The following is a 15,994-nucleotide window of genomic DNA, read 5'->3' as shown; positions in this document are numbered from 1 at the left end:
CTCATTTCTAAATTATCTGCCCTTCGATTAGATTCTCTCACTTTATCATGGCTTCGGAATTTCCTTTCACTTCGCAAGCAGTTCACGATTGTTAATAATATTTCCTCTCATTCTTCCTACGTCCTTTCTGGCGTTCCACAGGGCAGCGTTCTAGGCCCGCTTCTTTTCCTGATCTATATAAATGACCTGCCAAATAACATATCATCAAGTATTAGAATCTTTGCTGACGACTGCATGTTATACAGAGCAATAAACAGTCCCGACGACCACCTGATCCTTCAAGACAATCTCAACACTATCTCTATCTGCATGGTGTAGCACCTGGCTCATGACCCTTAATACTAACAAATGCAAAATTATTTCTTTCGTACGTAAGCGTGACGTTTCCATTTTTTCCTACCACATACAGGGAGACAAGCTTTCGCGGGCATCATGTTATAAATATCTTGGCGTTTACGTTACACCAGGCCTCTCCTGGTTTGAACACATCACTGCTGCGTGCGCGAAAGCCTCAAAAACTTTAGGGTATTTACGACGCAACCTCCGTCATTGCCCCTCAAACGTTCGCAAATTATCGTATCTAACTTTCGTCCGCCCACAACTTGAGTATGCCTCACCTGTTTGGTCCCCTTCCGCTCATTATCAAATTAACATGCTTGAAGCAGTTCAGAACAGAGCCGCCCGTCACATTTCAAGGAACTATGACAATCATTCAAGTGTGACTCAACTTAAACTTGATCATTCCCTTAAACCATTGGCCATTCGCCGTCAAATGTCTCTCCTATGCCTGTTTCACAAGTACGTCTACAGCAATAAAATAGCCTCGTTACACCTTGAACGCCCCCTTTTCACGTCACGCAGGCCACATAATCACCTCATCTTCACGTGCATCTTTGGCAATAAGAACGCTTTTAACACATCCGCACTTCCACAAGCCATCCGCATGTGGAAGGATCTCTGATAATAATCTTAACACATTTCGCCACAAGCTTGAGGTGCATATTTTTTGTTAAATAGTGCTGTAACATGGTCTCGTCGTTTAAGTTCTTTTATTTATATCACTATAAATATATCACAGTTACCCACTTCAGATGCTGTATCAGACGCAGTTTAGAGAAGTGCAATATTTGATTTTGGTGCAGAGTTACTGAACTTTGTGTTTCAAGGTTTCTGATACTTGCCACTTTCTGGCAATCTTGGTAAAACAAACAAACAAACAAACAAACAAACAAACAAACAAACAAACAAACAAACAAACAAACAAAAAACTACGTAGCACCAAATCGGTATTCTGCGTTATACAGTCGGTAGAATATAGCGTTCTCTTTTAAATCCAGCAAATATTCTTCAAACTGGGCAGCGATTTACTGATGAGAGATTTTTTCGCTTCACATGTATTTAAACAGAGAAATTGGAGTTGACCTGACACTAAAGCTTTTTTATTTTAACTCTGAAAATGTTTTCTGTTACGACGGAAAATCAGTGAACTTTGTTAAGATTGCACAAAAGTATATTTATCTTTATTTCTGCAATGCTGTTTCCTTTAAAACATTATAAATCCATCTCTTCTTCCAGGAAGCTGTCTACTGTAGTCCGGATGAGTTGTCGTTGGCGACCACGTCGTGCTTACTGCTAATGGTTGCCGCTCTGGGGAGCTTCCTCTGCGCATTTTTTCGAAGCAGTCCCGTTTATGACAAGGATGATATTGAGGTGAGAGCGCACATGTTTTCCTTTCTGAGAACTAAACAGTGAAAAAAAAAAAAGAAGTTCCATGTACTGCTACTGGCAATATTAGGAGCACACCAGTGTCAATACAGCCGACTTCTTGTCCGCCACGCTGAAGTTGAAAAAACAACAGTCAGCTAGAAACAGGTAAGGAATCGCATTTTTGACATCATTGCCGCTCCTTGTGGTGATGCGTAGCGATTTCAATAGGCAGCTAAGCCTTCTTTATTTACAACGGCAGCGCAGATGCGCCGAAATGCTCAGTAGTCCGCAGCACAGTGCCACGATGGCACCAATTTTACACTTGTCAGCACACGCGACAATTTTCACGTGCGGTACTCCCACCTCCAACGTTGAATGTCACTGTAGGAGCAGCGGTGACCGAAACGTAAGTGGCGCTCTCTAAATGTGGCCACAGTGGCATGATAGGCCGACTGGGGAAGTGATTTAAAAACATAGTAGGCTATCGTTTAGCAATCTCTTGCGCACGCGGTACTTCACAGGTACGACAAATGAGAGCTACCTCCCTTTTGCAATATCTGTTGTCGTACCTCTGTGCGTTGGAGTAGCTTTTACTAATGCCTACTCCTACCTCATCGGAATGGGCCACAAGTCCAGGATGTCAAGTCTGTGGGTGGAAAGAGACGATTGCTCAGCTTCTGCGTGATTGTCGTCGTTTCAATGCACAAAGGAAAGTCCTCGGCAAGATTGACTACGATCTCATTACGGAAGCCAGAATTCTTGGACCCTGGTCCCAGCCCACGTCAGCAAGAACTGTTTCAAAAGCGCTAGTGTGCTTTTTAAGAGCAACGGGAATGATTGAAAAACATTAGTGTGCGAACTGATGTGTTCTTTCTTTTTTATCTTCTCTTCGCATCTTTTCTGCACTTACCCCACCTCCCTGTGCAATGTAGCCAATCGGACACTTTATCTGGTTAACCTCTCTGCCTTTCACCTCTTGTTTTCTTTCCCTCTCTTTCTACAGGTACGATGTAGTGCGAGTGAAGAAACGTTTTCACCTTTTGGTAAGGTCGTAGGCAGTGCAGCATATCGGTGAGTAAAATTTATTCTTGACGAGTGTGTCCCTCCTGTCACTCCTTTCACCCTACGACCCTAGAGAGGTTGCTCTGGTTTGATAAAGAATTGCATTGCTATTGAGTTTAAACACCTGCATAGCGGCGGAAGGCAGAACGACAGATGATGTTTCCATTAGGAAGACGGCTGACGACGCCAAGATGTTCGAGATGTATTATATAGCATTGCGTATGCACTTCCTATTCTCGCTTTTTTATGCGAAGAATACTTTTTGTTTCAAAGTATTGTAGCACTATAACGATGATGCAGGAGTCTTTGTCGTTCATCCGTTTGGCGCTGTTCAATTGCGAAAACTGTAGTGCAAGTTATAGCTGGCGAGCCAATCAGCTTTATGACAGCGTGACTTGACAAATAAAATGTCCGCTTTTCTGCCTCATTACTGCCTTTTCAGAGCTTAGTGAACACGTGTGAGCCTTTCGAAAAGGAAGAAGAATCATTTATAATTGCACCATCATGTATCGTTTCGAAACTCGCCAATGGTTCGTAGCGTTTGAGCAAGTGGAACGCTACCCAAGCTCCAGATAAGAAAAGTTTTGAACAAAACCTCGGTGTGGTAATGCAATTCTTATCACACGTATTATTTGCTTCTTGATTCGATGTAAAAACCTTACGGCAGAAAAAGTGTTTATCTTCTCATTCATGCAACCAAATTACGTATCGCCACTTTTAATGGCAATCGGCAAAAGAGCTGCTAATGACAGCCGTGATCATTGCCCGGGACATAAAATTTGGTTCAGAACTTGTGAGCTCTCGGCCATCAAACAAATCAAATATTCTGGATAAATTGCGTGGTGAAATTATGATTTCACTTGGCCACCTTAGTGCACAAATGGTTTTAGACGAACACATTCATTTAGCGCTTACCTCTGAACTGTTGGAACTACTCTCCCACACAGGCATATAATCAACGCTGGCCTTCGGTCCAGGACAGTGGAGAGCGACATTCTTCCGCTTATACGAAGGATAAAAAGCCGACTTCTTGTACGCCATTTACGTTCTTCGCTGCATAAATGGTATGAACTCTTCGCACGTGCATTACTATTAATGTACTTCTGCTCGTCATTAGTCGCGGCTTGTAGTCAAGAATCCACTGGTGATATGGTGGTTACGCAGAGCATGGTGCTCAGGAAATCTCTCTTCTAGACAACAGGTTTTAGAACTTGTTAGATGCGTTTTTTTTTTGCTCTTGTACATGCAAAGTGACACATCGTTTTTAATACGGGTCTTGATTTGTGTCCTCCGAGTCAAGTCAAACTGACCCTTCAAACCTTCGAAGCACAACGCTAATAAGTTGTTTTTGATGTAATGTGTCATTTCGCAGCAGTAGCATTATGAACTTAATTTCAACATGTCCGAAGGATGCAGATTTGCATGTTTTACGCACCTGTTTCTGTCAATATGCACGCGTATACTGCATGAATTTGCATGCCGATTTATTATAGCTGTATACAGGGTATTTCGTTTTAACTGCATCAAATTTAAAAAAATTGCCTGTAGCAGATAGCACAATTATAATTCTTGATCTAAACTACTCGATGAGGCGGCCATTACTTCCACGAGAAATCAAAACGCCTGAATGAATAATTATCATAATTACGGAGGTGGCGAAGACGGGCTTGAGGAAGTCCGGCAACAACCCAAAGGAAGTTTTCTTCACATTAACGATTTTGATAGTGGTGTTGCAGAACCGACGCGACGAACCATGTGGGTCGCAAGGCTGTCACAGCCGGGGCATGTGCGACGCCAACACGGTTTCCTCGCAATGCTACCTCCTCTGGCGCCGCCAGGCAGGGGCGATAAATAAATAAATAAATAAATAAATGAATGAATGAATGAATGAATGAATGAATGAATGAATGAATGAATGAATGAATGAATGAATTTGTATTTTGTCGTGACTGCCGCCTGTGAATGTGACGTCAAATTTCATAATGAGTATCTCATCACAAAATCATTCTGGAAATATCGAACAAAATGTATTTGTATTCGAATACGATTGCTTGATGTTTCTGACTAAGACATACTATAATCGCGATGCTAAAGAGTTACATAGCAAATTTTGTTCAATATGTATTGCTGGTTGTACTTACTTGGGAAGATTGTGTCCGCTAAAATAACAAACTATCTATGTAAGCCGCAGTTGCATAGCCAGTATAGCATTTTTATTACAATTACTGACCATTTGACATTGGAGGCCCTTATAGTGTATTGGTGTCAGCCCATAGAGCTACCCTGATGAAGACCCATTGTCGAATCGTTGGTGCCAGCCCGAGTCTTCCTTTGTGCGCCCGCTTTGTTCCCCGATGTAACGACATGCGATTGTACACCTCAAACTGTCTTTGTAAAAGCTGTAATGCTGAGCAGATAACCTTCTTTTTACAGCGTAAGCTGTTATGGGATCATTCCAATAGCTGTTTCTGGTCGCGATGATGCCGCGGCCGCCCCGTAACCGCTATCGCCGGAAATGCGAAAAAAAAAAGTACCCGCTCTCCGCCGGAATCGAACCCAGGCCCGCTGCGTGGTAGTCGGATACTTTATACGCGCCCTACAGGCAAGCGCGCAGGCGCAGACGACCTGAGCCTCCGCCAGTATGGTGGCGCCATCTAGTTAACATGCCTGCAACCGCCGCGTGGGACGAGATGCGATTCAGACGCAATGCAATTCAGACGAGGCGCGGAATCAACGCTATCCCGATGTTACATGTGTGCCACGTATTCTGGGTACCCGTTCGGTACACGTCATGGCGTCTCCTCGCAAGGTACGAATCGCTGCTGAAGAAGCGAATCGTAGACGGTTGTAGACGTGCGCGTCTACAACCAGGCATCATCGGGCTCAGCAGACTGCTGTGCAGAGATCATTACAAGCCGCAGCTCGACATCGACGCCGACGCCGGGCGGACAGTTCAGATCGTTCTCGTCAAAATCGAGGCGAAGACACTTTGTCGCGAAGACCTTGTGCGTGGTGCCGAAATTGGAGCTACTATTGCGCCGCTCAACCAGCTTACGCTGTGGCTGTGCTGCGTGTGCCGCGCAGGCCTGTGACTTTTTTCTTGATGCGGAATGAACGACAACAATTTAACGCAAACAATCTGTTGCTTTTCTCGTCAGGAATGCATAACGACGTCCACAAGTTGCTCAACCTGAAACTTATTCGTTTGCAGGACGGGACAGAATTCCGGATTCCACGTTTTATGCAGCTTCGTACGCGTACTGTGGTACGAGGCTCTCTGGGTGGTCCTTACAGGATTCGCATTCTTCGCAAATTACATGATCCGGGTGCCGTTACTTGAGTGAGTCATACCATAAAGTTTCTTTTTCTTTTTGTTTAAGGCGAAAGACTTAAGTGGGTCGTTGCAATGGATCATACCCTAACAAAAGCGGTGTCTAGGCCAGTGATGCAAAAAACCTAGACGAGGGGAAGAAAAAATATCATCATCAGCAATGGCTCATACCCGAAAAAAGCTGCGTCTTGTCCAGTGATACAAAAGATAGGATGCAAGAGATATGATGCAAGAAATATCATCATCAGGTGTGGCTCATACCCTCAAAAAAGATGCAATGGCTTAATATTAATGAAGAAATTAAAGAAAGACAGAACGAACGAAAGGTAGAACGAAAGGAAGAACAAAGAAAGAAGAAAAGACGGAAAGAAAGAAAGAAAGAACGAAAAAAAAAACCCTTAATGTAGTGCACTAGGTGCTCGCATCTGTCGTTGAGGAGGTCGACCTACAGCGCCATACGTTTACTCCACACTGCGGCTCGTAATGTCTTGCAAGAAGTCTGGCCCCGCCGTTCGTATAATTATCTTAATGCATTACCACGTGTGCAGCAGACTTGCGCCTTCACGTGTTACAGGAGTGTAACATGGTGCCGATTTTTTTTTTTTTTTACTTCTACTTGAAGGTTTGCAGTGGAGTAATTTGGGAAGGTGTTTTAGTTGTTGTTGGTTGTTGCCTCCATTTTAGCATTTCCGCGATCAGTAGCTAGACCTACCAACACAAGACAAAGCTAAACTAGTTGACAGTTTGTTTGATGTCAGAACACAATGCACTCTAGATGCACATGTAGTAACGGGGCATCGCTAATGCACATTGTGCGAAATTTTATTTCGTGTCGACAACAAAGTTTATTTAGACAGTCTTTGGAATGTATACAGAGGCTTGCCAGAGATCTGTTTAAAATAAAGAGATGTGTATTCAACGCTATGGACTTCTGGCTTGGTACTTCTACTCCATTATTAACTACCGACCTTTTGAAAATATTCTGACCACGCGTAGATAAAAAAAGGAATTAGCTTGTTAACACCGATTACGTTTAACATAAACAACGTACGCCTGTCAATATTGCATACACGAAAGAAAAAGTATATGAGATGGAACAGCGGTTTATGAAAGATCTATATATAGAAGACTATAAACCGGCTCAACTCATTCTTATACTGAAAATCGGCGTTTCTTGGCAACTTGTTAACTATCATAAAGGGCGTTGAGCTCGTACTTTAATCAAAATGATTAAGAGAAACGCCGATGTGTCATTCCCTTGACACAGAAACAGCCGCAGCCAGCGCTAGCAGTGCCACCTTACAACAGACTCTCTTCGGTGAACAAGTGAACATTTGGTTGTCTGAAAGTGGTTCCTGCGTTTCCGGTGGAATTACCTGGGTGACGCAGTGTATATAGGTGTTGGTAGAGGCCCGAATCAGGAATTTAGAGTTAAAGCAGCACCGATTAACGTTTCTCGAAGGCCGCACATTGCCAGTGAAAACGGGTGGAGGTGTGTCATGCACACGTCGGAAGGGCGTCGGCGCCCCGCTGTCAGATCTCGGAGGTTATGTTCTGCCTGTAGCTAACTGCGCGCTATGAGTCAGCGGGCCGCACAGAGAAGGCGCCACCCTCCCGAATCTAGAACTGATAGAACAGCGAGAAGAGCGAGCGCCTGTAGATTAGCTATTGACGAAAGTGCGTATTATTTTGTGTTGAAATACAATATAATTTTTATTATCGTTGGCTATTTGCCAATTATAAACGAAACGTACACACCGGACGTTGTTTCAGTCTTTTCAATACACGACGCTGATCCTGCTCCAGGTTTGGGCATTTTCACACCTACGAGAGATCTGTTCTTGTGCGAAGTAATGCTTTGGGCATGCATAATTTTAGTTTGTTGAAGTTAACACTTAGCTGTAGTATTACGGCTTTGAACATGTTGGATCATTTTTCTTAATTTCGCCTTGACTAATTTATTGCCGCTTCTGCTGTAGTGTGTACTTCACGTTTTAAATGTGTCACCACACGTGTGAAAGTTCTCTTTCTAATATTGTTTGTTTAACGAGCCAAGATAATTGTTGAGCTGAGGTTCTCCCGAATTCGAGATATGTCTATTTGATGTCCACACAAGACACCCAATTGCCAAACAACCTTAACAACGCGTCTGAAAAATGATTTCGCCGACAATTTACCTACCGTAAATTGCATGAGAAACCGTCTCCTTCAAGGTGTCTGATTGAAGACTTCGGCGGTCAGCCTGACAAAGCGTTGACAGTGCTCTTCGTGTCGACATGTGTGGCAGAAGTGCTCCTCTCTGGCTTCATGGAGTACGTATCGCTGCGATGCACCATACAACTCAAGGCTCTCATGCAAGCTGCGCTGTTCACAAAGGTTAGTCGTGGATTAAGCTGCACCACTTTTCTTTGAATTTGGGAAACGAGAAATTCTCACGCAAGAATCTGGCCGCGGCAGGTGTTCGTGACTCCGGTTCTGTGCTCTTGATTACGTTAAAAGGGCACCGACGTGATATTTCCGACTCATAATTTTTATTTTATTGAGATAGCAACACTCCAGACTCATTTTCGCCGTCGCCGTGATGTTCCGTATAAAGTGCAAGGGCGATAATACCATCGCTGCGCGCCGCATGCTGTAGGTGCGAGTGAAAGCGCACGAGGGGAGCGGATGATCGCCGCTCATTCTGGTGGGAGTAAGGCCATGCGCTCGAACCGGTAAGGAGCACGACGGTTGCAAATGACGCAGGAGGAGTGGGTGAATTTGGCTGTGGCCAATAAAGTTGGGGTGGGGTGGGGGGGGAGGGACATATCCCAGATGAGGAGAGTAACCACCTCGGCTGTATTTAGAGAGCGCACACCGGTGGAGGAGAGTTGGCAGTGGACATTTGACACAGGCTGGTAGCAAGAATGGCTGACAGACGAAAAGTGTCGGTTAAGCCTTAGGCCACTGATGCAGTAAAGCACGTGCGTAGATCTCGTTGCATGCACCTGTTGAAGAAAATACGCTATCAACTTTGCGCAATAACGTCAATAGTGTAACAATAGGCACGGGTTAGGTCTAAGCGCAGCATTTTTAATTTCATGTTGTATCATTAGGCTTTTTTGTTGGGGAGAAGGACGGGAGAGGATGAGGTGACTAAATAAGCTCAACGCATGCTCCTTTTTTTCCCGGAGATTCCTAAAAAATTATAGGAGAATTAATCTCATGATGACTGTCGACGGTAATGCGAATAGCATTCGAGCAATGTATCGGCTTACCGCATTTCAGAAGTCACTTTTTTTAACACGTGTAGTGGTAATTCTGAGACTTTCGTTGCTTCGGCAATATGGCATGTATAGTCCCATGAGATGGCGTGATCATGAAACATATATGACGACGCTGGTGAGACCACGATGGTACGACCACGACGGCGGTCTGACAGTGGTAGCCACTGTCTGACGACGACAGCATGACAAGGGCGCTATAATCTCCATTGAATGACGACAGTATGACTAAAAGAGAATTGACCGACGAAGGCGGTAGGACGACGACGGTAGACAACAGGTTGACGCTACCGAAGTGATGACAATGACAAGACGACAGCAAGACGATGATGGCATGCCAGCGACTGTGTGAAGACGATGGCGTGATGACGACGGAATGATGAGAGCGGGATGACAAAGCTGGAATGACGACGATGCAACGACCACGATGGCATCGCGGCCACGAGCCCGTACCTAGTGGCCCAAGCTATTAGACTACTTGGGTCGCTGGGTCGGCGTAAGATGACTGACTGACTGATAGATAGATAGATAGATAGACAGATAGATAGATCGATAGATAGATAGATAGGTAGATAGATAGAGAGGCAGGCAGGCAGGCAGGTATGGCAGGGAAGGTAGTGCAGGCAGGGCAGGGCAGGCAGGGCCGGGCGGGGGCGGGCGGGGGAGCGGGCAGGCAGGCGGGGCAGGCGGGCAGGCGGGCAGGCGGGCAGGCGGGCGGGCGGGAGGGCGGGCAGGCGGCGGGCAGGCGGGCAGGCAGGCAGGCGGGCGGGCGAGCGGGCGGGCGGGTGGGCGGGCGGGCAGGCAGGCAGGCAGGCGCGGGCGGGCGGGCGGGCGGGCGGGCGGGCGGGCGGGCGGGCGGGCGGGCGGGCGGGGGGCGGGTGGGCGGGCGGGCAGGCGGGCAGGCAGGGCAGGCAGGCTCAAAACGGCTGACGTAGTCAAAGGATGCTATTCGCATTAAAATAATCTGTTTGTTACTGCGCCCTTTCCAGACAACACGCATGAGTGCCCGCGCCCTTTCGGAGACTCCCACCGGTTACCTCGTCTCTTTGGTGGGAGTAGATGGCGAACAGCTCAACACCGCTGTCATCGTGTTCTCCCAAGCTGTGAGCGGCCTCCTCTGCTTTCCGCTGGTCTTGTGGATGCTGGCAAAGCGCGTCGGTGTTCTTCCCGTCATCGGCTGTGTCGCCTGGCAGCTCACATCGCTAGCTCTCTTCGTGCCGGCCTCTAAAGTGCAGACGGGACTTTGGGCAAGTACTTTGCCCCACTGATAGACGTTACCGGTTTGGAAAGGTCAGACGTCGCCATCTGTTGTAACAGGTTGCGTAACCTTACTTTAAGAACGCAGCCGTTATCACGACAGAATCAAGCCATTACATAGATTCGCACCGGTGCACATGGTGTCCGCTGGCCGACCACTAGTCTTGATGAACGGTGTATGTACACCCATGCCGCAAGCGCCGTTACTATTCCATCACAGTAGCGTCATCGGATGGTAACATTAGCGGTTGTGTTTTCTTAAGCAGTACTAAATGTCTCGCTGAGGAGGAGGAAGAACGAGAAAGCCGAGGGCAGGCGGGATGTTTCTAGATACAGGCGCACCGAACTTTCCAGATACGGACGGCAAGTGCTTCGCCCGAGCTCCACTTATAAAGTTGAGCACTCTGAATACTCGGTCAGCATTGAAATTAACGCGCCTTAAAAAAACAAAATCAGGACGACATAAGCAGTTCCATTGTATGGGTTATTTGGAAATTTCAACATACAGAATGATGCTACAAATAGATTTAAAAAGGAATTAGCCGCACCAATATATTGTTTTGGACATGTAGATGTGAATGCTTTACTCTTCATTTCAATGTATACCAGCGCCCAAAAACCAGGATGGGTAGAAGGCACGTCTACGTTTGTGCTTGTTTATATGTGTTAATGGGCATCAATAAACCCTCCAGTTGGGAGTCAGCCCTGGTTGTGTGTGTCAGTCTTCTTATCTGTCCTGGTTTTTGTGCTCTTTTATGTATCTAAATGAATTTCCAATTCACCCTAATCACAGTCTTATTGCTGATTCTCTAGTCTTTAGTGAAATACGAGTTTATGCGTGTACCTTGTCTTCTTCGTACTGCACTAAACAGGTTTATTTCATTAAGAAAGTGTGTTATTCAGCAAGGAAAATGGTTGATGTGGCTGAGCCTTTATACATTCTTGTTTGGCGCTGCATTAACAGAAGCGCGTCAACCAGCACCGGGACGAGCGGTTGAGGAAGATGGCCGACACTCTCTCGTGCGTCCGGCTGGTCAAGTTCTACGCCTGGGAAGACACAGTCGTCCGGGTGATCAACCGCTTCCGCGAAAGGGAGGGCTTCTTCGTCTTCCTCGCCAACCTCCTCGACGGCTTCATCGACTCTCTGCAGAACTCTTCCAATTCTATGGTGAGACCACGATGGCCGACTTTCAGGCGGGCTGAACGAACTGCACCTGTTGTTACAAGCGAGAGGCATCTCTACTTGTGACCAGGGGGGGGGGGGGGGGGGCATGAAACGTTTTATCACATTTAGAAGCGTTTGCGCAAGTGACAGTTATGCTTGCTGTACACTACGTTTTCGTTCGACATAGGAGTCTAGGGCTCCTTGTTCAACGAGGTAAGACCTAGTCAGGAGGCTTAAGCCCTCCTTTTGCCTTACCTCGCGGGCAAACCTTGTACCTGTTTTGCCCGAATAAAAAAATAAAAAACAAAAGAAGTCACGTGACCGCGGCTGCCCACTGTGGCCGCTTCACCAACTCTAGCTGGTCTCGCGCGTTTGAGCTTCACAGTGCTTTCTCCCACTGGTCGTGAATGGGGTTCCGAATGGGTGTAAGGATGTATGCGTTAAGGCATGCCCATACGGTGTGATATAGCGAGGTGTATTCATCACTGTATGGGCACGTGTAGCGGTACAGAGTGTGGCATATTTCGCGGTAGAGACTGAGGTGAGGGTACGTGTTACCCTCTATTCACGAGCAACGTGCTTTTATTGCGATAGCAATTATATGGACACTCCAAAGCAGATTTCTGCCGTCGGCGTCGCCGTCGTCGTCGCCGTGAGGTTCCGTATGACGTCAATGGAGATGAAATCGTCGCCGCGCGCCGAACGCTGTATGTGCGAGTGAAAGGGCGCGAGGGGCGCGCGCTTTCACGGTGAGTGAACGCACGGCGGAGAACAAACGCGCGTTCTGCGCCGTGCTCCCTTAAGGGCTGCAGAAGTAGGCGTCTCTTTCCTCCTTTACAATCAACATATGTGTAGAGCAAACGCGCCTTCTTCCAACGAGCGAAAGGCCTTGAGGGGGAGGGAAGGGAGGCGACGTTTAGCTGCGGCACCAAGTGCCTATTTATATCAGAGGCTCCGGCAACAGTCACCAACGCCGCACGCATTTTGTGCGAACGCGGGCAAAACGGCGACGGCGTCGACAACAGTTCTGCGTGTTGCCGGTGCTGCTGCATGTCGAAGTTTATACAGCTGATAAAGCTACTATCATTACTCCGTATAGCTCTCTATACAAATTTGCTATCGCAATTGATGCTTCGCCTTTCAGGTGAAACTGCGACAACTTTTTGCATGGAACACGCCGTCTCAGTCCAAGTGCTTTTATCTGTGCTCTGAAATACCACCGTTGTGAAGGTTTGGTGGGCAGTACTATTTCCCTTGTTTGCCGAAAATTTCCGAGTTCGAAAGAAAGAAGACTATTCTCACCACATGGCTGAAATCTGCTTCAGGCGTGTAGCAGCTTAAATTGTCACTTTAAAGTGTAAAATCAGTTAGCGGGTGTGCGATATGACGTAAGAGGGCCTGGTAAATAATATGAACCACCAGAGGCTCATTTACCCTAATCCACAGCATTGTAGATGAGCGTTTCTTGCAGCCAGTGTTAATCGGAATCCCGCTACTGCGGCGAAGCATCGCACCCGCTTCTTACAGTGCTCAGTATAGCAGAACAGCCACCGAGTCTCCAGGGCGGGTTACACGCGTAGTAGCGCCTGATAGTTTATAAGCGTTCTACGTAATTGCTTGGGGGACAGTAGGCGTAACTTCATCACGCACATAGCGTTAGACCGGTGTGCTGGTGAGTCCTGATGCATCACAACGATTACATTGTCGCAAGCTGCTGCTTAAGCTGTTCATAAAGACTGGAGGAAGCGCGTCCACTACAGGAATTGGCGGTGACGCTGCTCCACACCATTCGTGGCATATTAATACCGCGCGCAATGGTATGGTTACGTCACCCTTAATTTCCTGCAAACCAAGATATCAGTTTGCGGCTAATACAGGGGCAAAGTTGCTTTTCTTTTCGGGAAAGATCTTATCGAGAACGTTGGTGCCGTGGTGCCTGAGTGGCTGTGGCGTTGCGCTATACTAAGCCCAAGGCCACACGATTGAATTCCGGTTCGCGGCGGCCCGTGTACCGTGCATTTTGTGCACGTTAAGGAACCCCAGGTGGTCAAAATTAATCCGGAGTCCCTCACTACGGCGTGCCTCATATTCAAATCGTGGTATTGGCACGTAAGACCCAAAAATCTTTCAAATTGATACGCTTGTCCTCGGAGAATAGAGGTACCCTCCAGAGTTAGTATAGGAGGTGCTGATGCATCCTAAATAGTGCAATCCAAATCAGGTGGTTTAAGTAACTAACTACACTGCTTTTAATTGCAGTGATGTGTGACTCGAATAAAATGTGAGAATAATGGGACTTCTTTTTCTTTCTTTTTTTTTCTACCGCAGGAGCCTGCGATACATAGGTGCAGTGGACGGGGCGTAGTTTTTTTTCTTCTTCGATATTTTATTATTTTAAATTTAATTTTTTAAGCCCATCTCAATTTTGTCTACCTTTGGAGGTGTTGCTCTTGCGCGATTATGACGCAGGCTAGATGAATACTTGTCACCTCTGCATTTTAAAGAGGATGTCATTAAATAATCGCTATCATCATATCTACTGCATTAGGCTGACATCCGGGCAAATGAGTGCATTGCATTGTGAATTTCTGTGGCTCAACCGGTCACTTAGTATTATGAAAAAGAAAAGTAAAAGAAAAAAATGAAACACTGAAGATTTAGTGACACCGTAAGATGTGAACATTCATGTTAAAAAAAACAATAACAGAACAAGAACATGCACGCAACACCCGATGCCATGGACACAAGTGTCTCTTGCACCTTTGTACCTTTGGTTTCGGTATTGTACGAATACGTAAAGCACAAGTGCCTTCCTACTCTTTTCCTTGTCTCGACTTTTCTATTACCATCCTCTTTGTTGTTCTGCTGATATATCACTTGGCTAATAAGGAAATAATTCTGATTACAGATGACTATAATTCTCCTCGGAACGTTCGCAGCCGTTAATAGGCCGGCTACACTGACAGCAGCGCGCTCCTTCTCCGCCCTCTACATGCTGTCTATCATGGATGTTGTGGTGGTGGGCATGGCTTCAGTGCTCCGCAATCGAAGTATGGTGCGTATCGTACCCCATCTCAGTTTCAGCGCCGGATCTTTTTCGCGCATAATCCGTGTATTGCTTGTGTGCACAGGCATTCCGTTACTCGCGATTTAATCAAAACTGTAGTTGCGGGCACTTCCGGGAGATATAACTAGGAGTTAAATCTTTGCTAGCTTTATGGTCAGTCGTAGCTGCTGTGTGCAGTATCATCCGTAGTTCATCGAAGCAGCAAATGCCATTGCAGCTTTACCGCGGCGACTGTGCTGCCTCTGGCTAGAGGCGGCTACTACAAAAACCTACTCCTCCCTTATTAGAATGGCCGAAGCACCGATTTACGACACGTGATGCTTTGAGCAATTAACCTGCGTACTTATTATGACTTCGAGTGCGACATTCTTTGGACTCTGTTCGACATTCTTTGAACGGCGTGAGTCTAGACATTTTCGGAGTCTTTGTGCCGTGGCATCGTACGTGGCAGTTTCACATAGCAACGCGTGCGTGAAATCTACTGACCTCAGTGACCGATTGTAGGCGTGTACACCACTCGAAATAAATCTGCCGCTCATAAACCATCGGTGTATTCCTTAAATGTCTGAACTTTTCATGTGCTTGCCCATAGAGGACACCAGATGTATAGTGCAGGCCTGAAAATTTTCAGCAGTGGAACTACGGGTTTTAAAAACAAAGACCGACACCGCGGTTTTGAGGTAGTGCAATTACAAAACATTCTTAGGCACGCGGAAGAGCACGTACTGGTATTGCATCATTGACCAGCAAGTGTGAGCTCGAATTTGTCGGTCAGCTGTACGTCAGCGTTAGCCGGTCCGTCACATGACGTGTCATCCGCGTGTATATTACGTTTTGTGTGGAGAGACCTGCACGTCTCAATTGAAGGTGATGCTTCGTCAGTGCTGGCAAAATGATTAATCCTGGCTCAACGAATTCTCAGGCGTCGGAAGGCTTGCGAAGAATGGTGAAGACTCTCACTGCTGAGGAAGTGACCTTCGAAAGGAATAACGACAAGCAGCCCATTAACTCGAAAAAAGGTTGGTTATTTTCCGCGCTGCTGGCATTTTCGCTGACCGCCTGCGTTTACTGCTTTTGTCAGTCAAGTGTCTTTTGCCCACTAATTGTGTTGATTACGGACCAGTGGTCGAACTAATAATGTC

At 46.5% G+C, this 15,994-nt stretch overlaps 1 protein-coding gene across 1 annotated transcript in view; it reads left to right on the top strand.

Annotated features, from left to right (window-relative positions):
- Positions 1–15,994, top strand: part of LOC119453975 (ATP-binding cassette sub-family C member 2-like) — a 77,967-nt gene that overhangs the window by 12,450 nt on the left and 49,523 nt on the right. Inside the window, 8 exon segments of the mRNA XM_037715998.2 lie at positions 1,576–1,710; positions 2,711–2,778; positions 3,717–3,833; positions 5,981–6,109; positions 8,314–8,476; positions 11,585–11,788; positions 14,694–14,840; positions 15,775–15,871. Coding sequence (XP_037571926.2) covers positions 1,576–1,710; positions 2,711–2,778; positions 3,717–3,833; positions 5,981–6,109; positions 8,314–8,476; positions 11,585–11,788; positions 14,694–14,840; positions 15,775–15,871 — 1,060 coding nt within the window.

Source organism: Dermacentor silvarum, chromosome 5, assembly GCF_013339745.2.
Source record: "Dermacentor silvarum isolate Dsil-2018 chromosome 5, BIME_Dsil_1.4, whole genome shotgun sequence".
NCBI classification, from domain to species: domain Eukaryota; kingdom Metazoa; phylum Arthropoda; class Arachnida; order Ixodida; family Ixodidae; genus Dermacentor; species Dermacentor silvarum.
The sequence above is the reverse complement of the archived record's forward strand: the minus strand, read 5'-3'. Positions and strand labels throughout refer to the sequence as shown.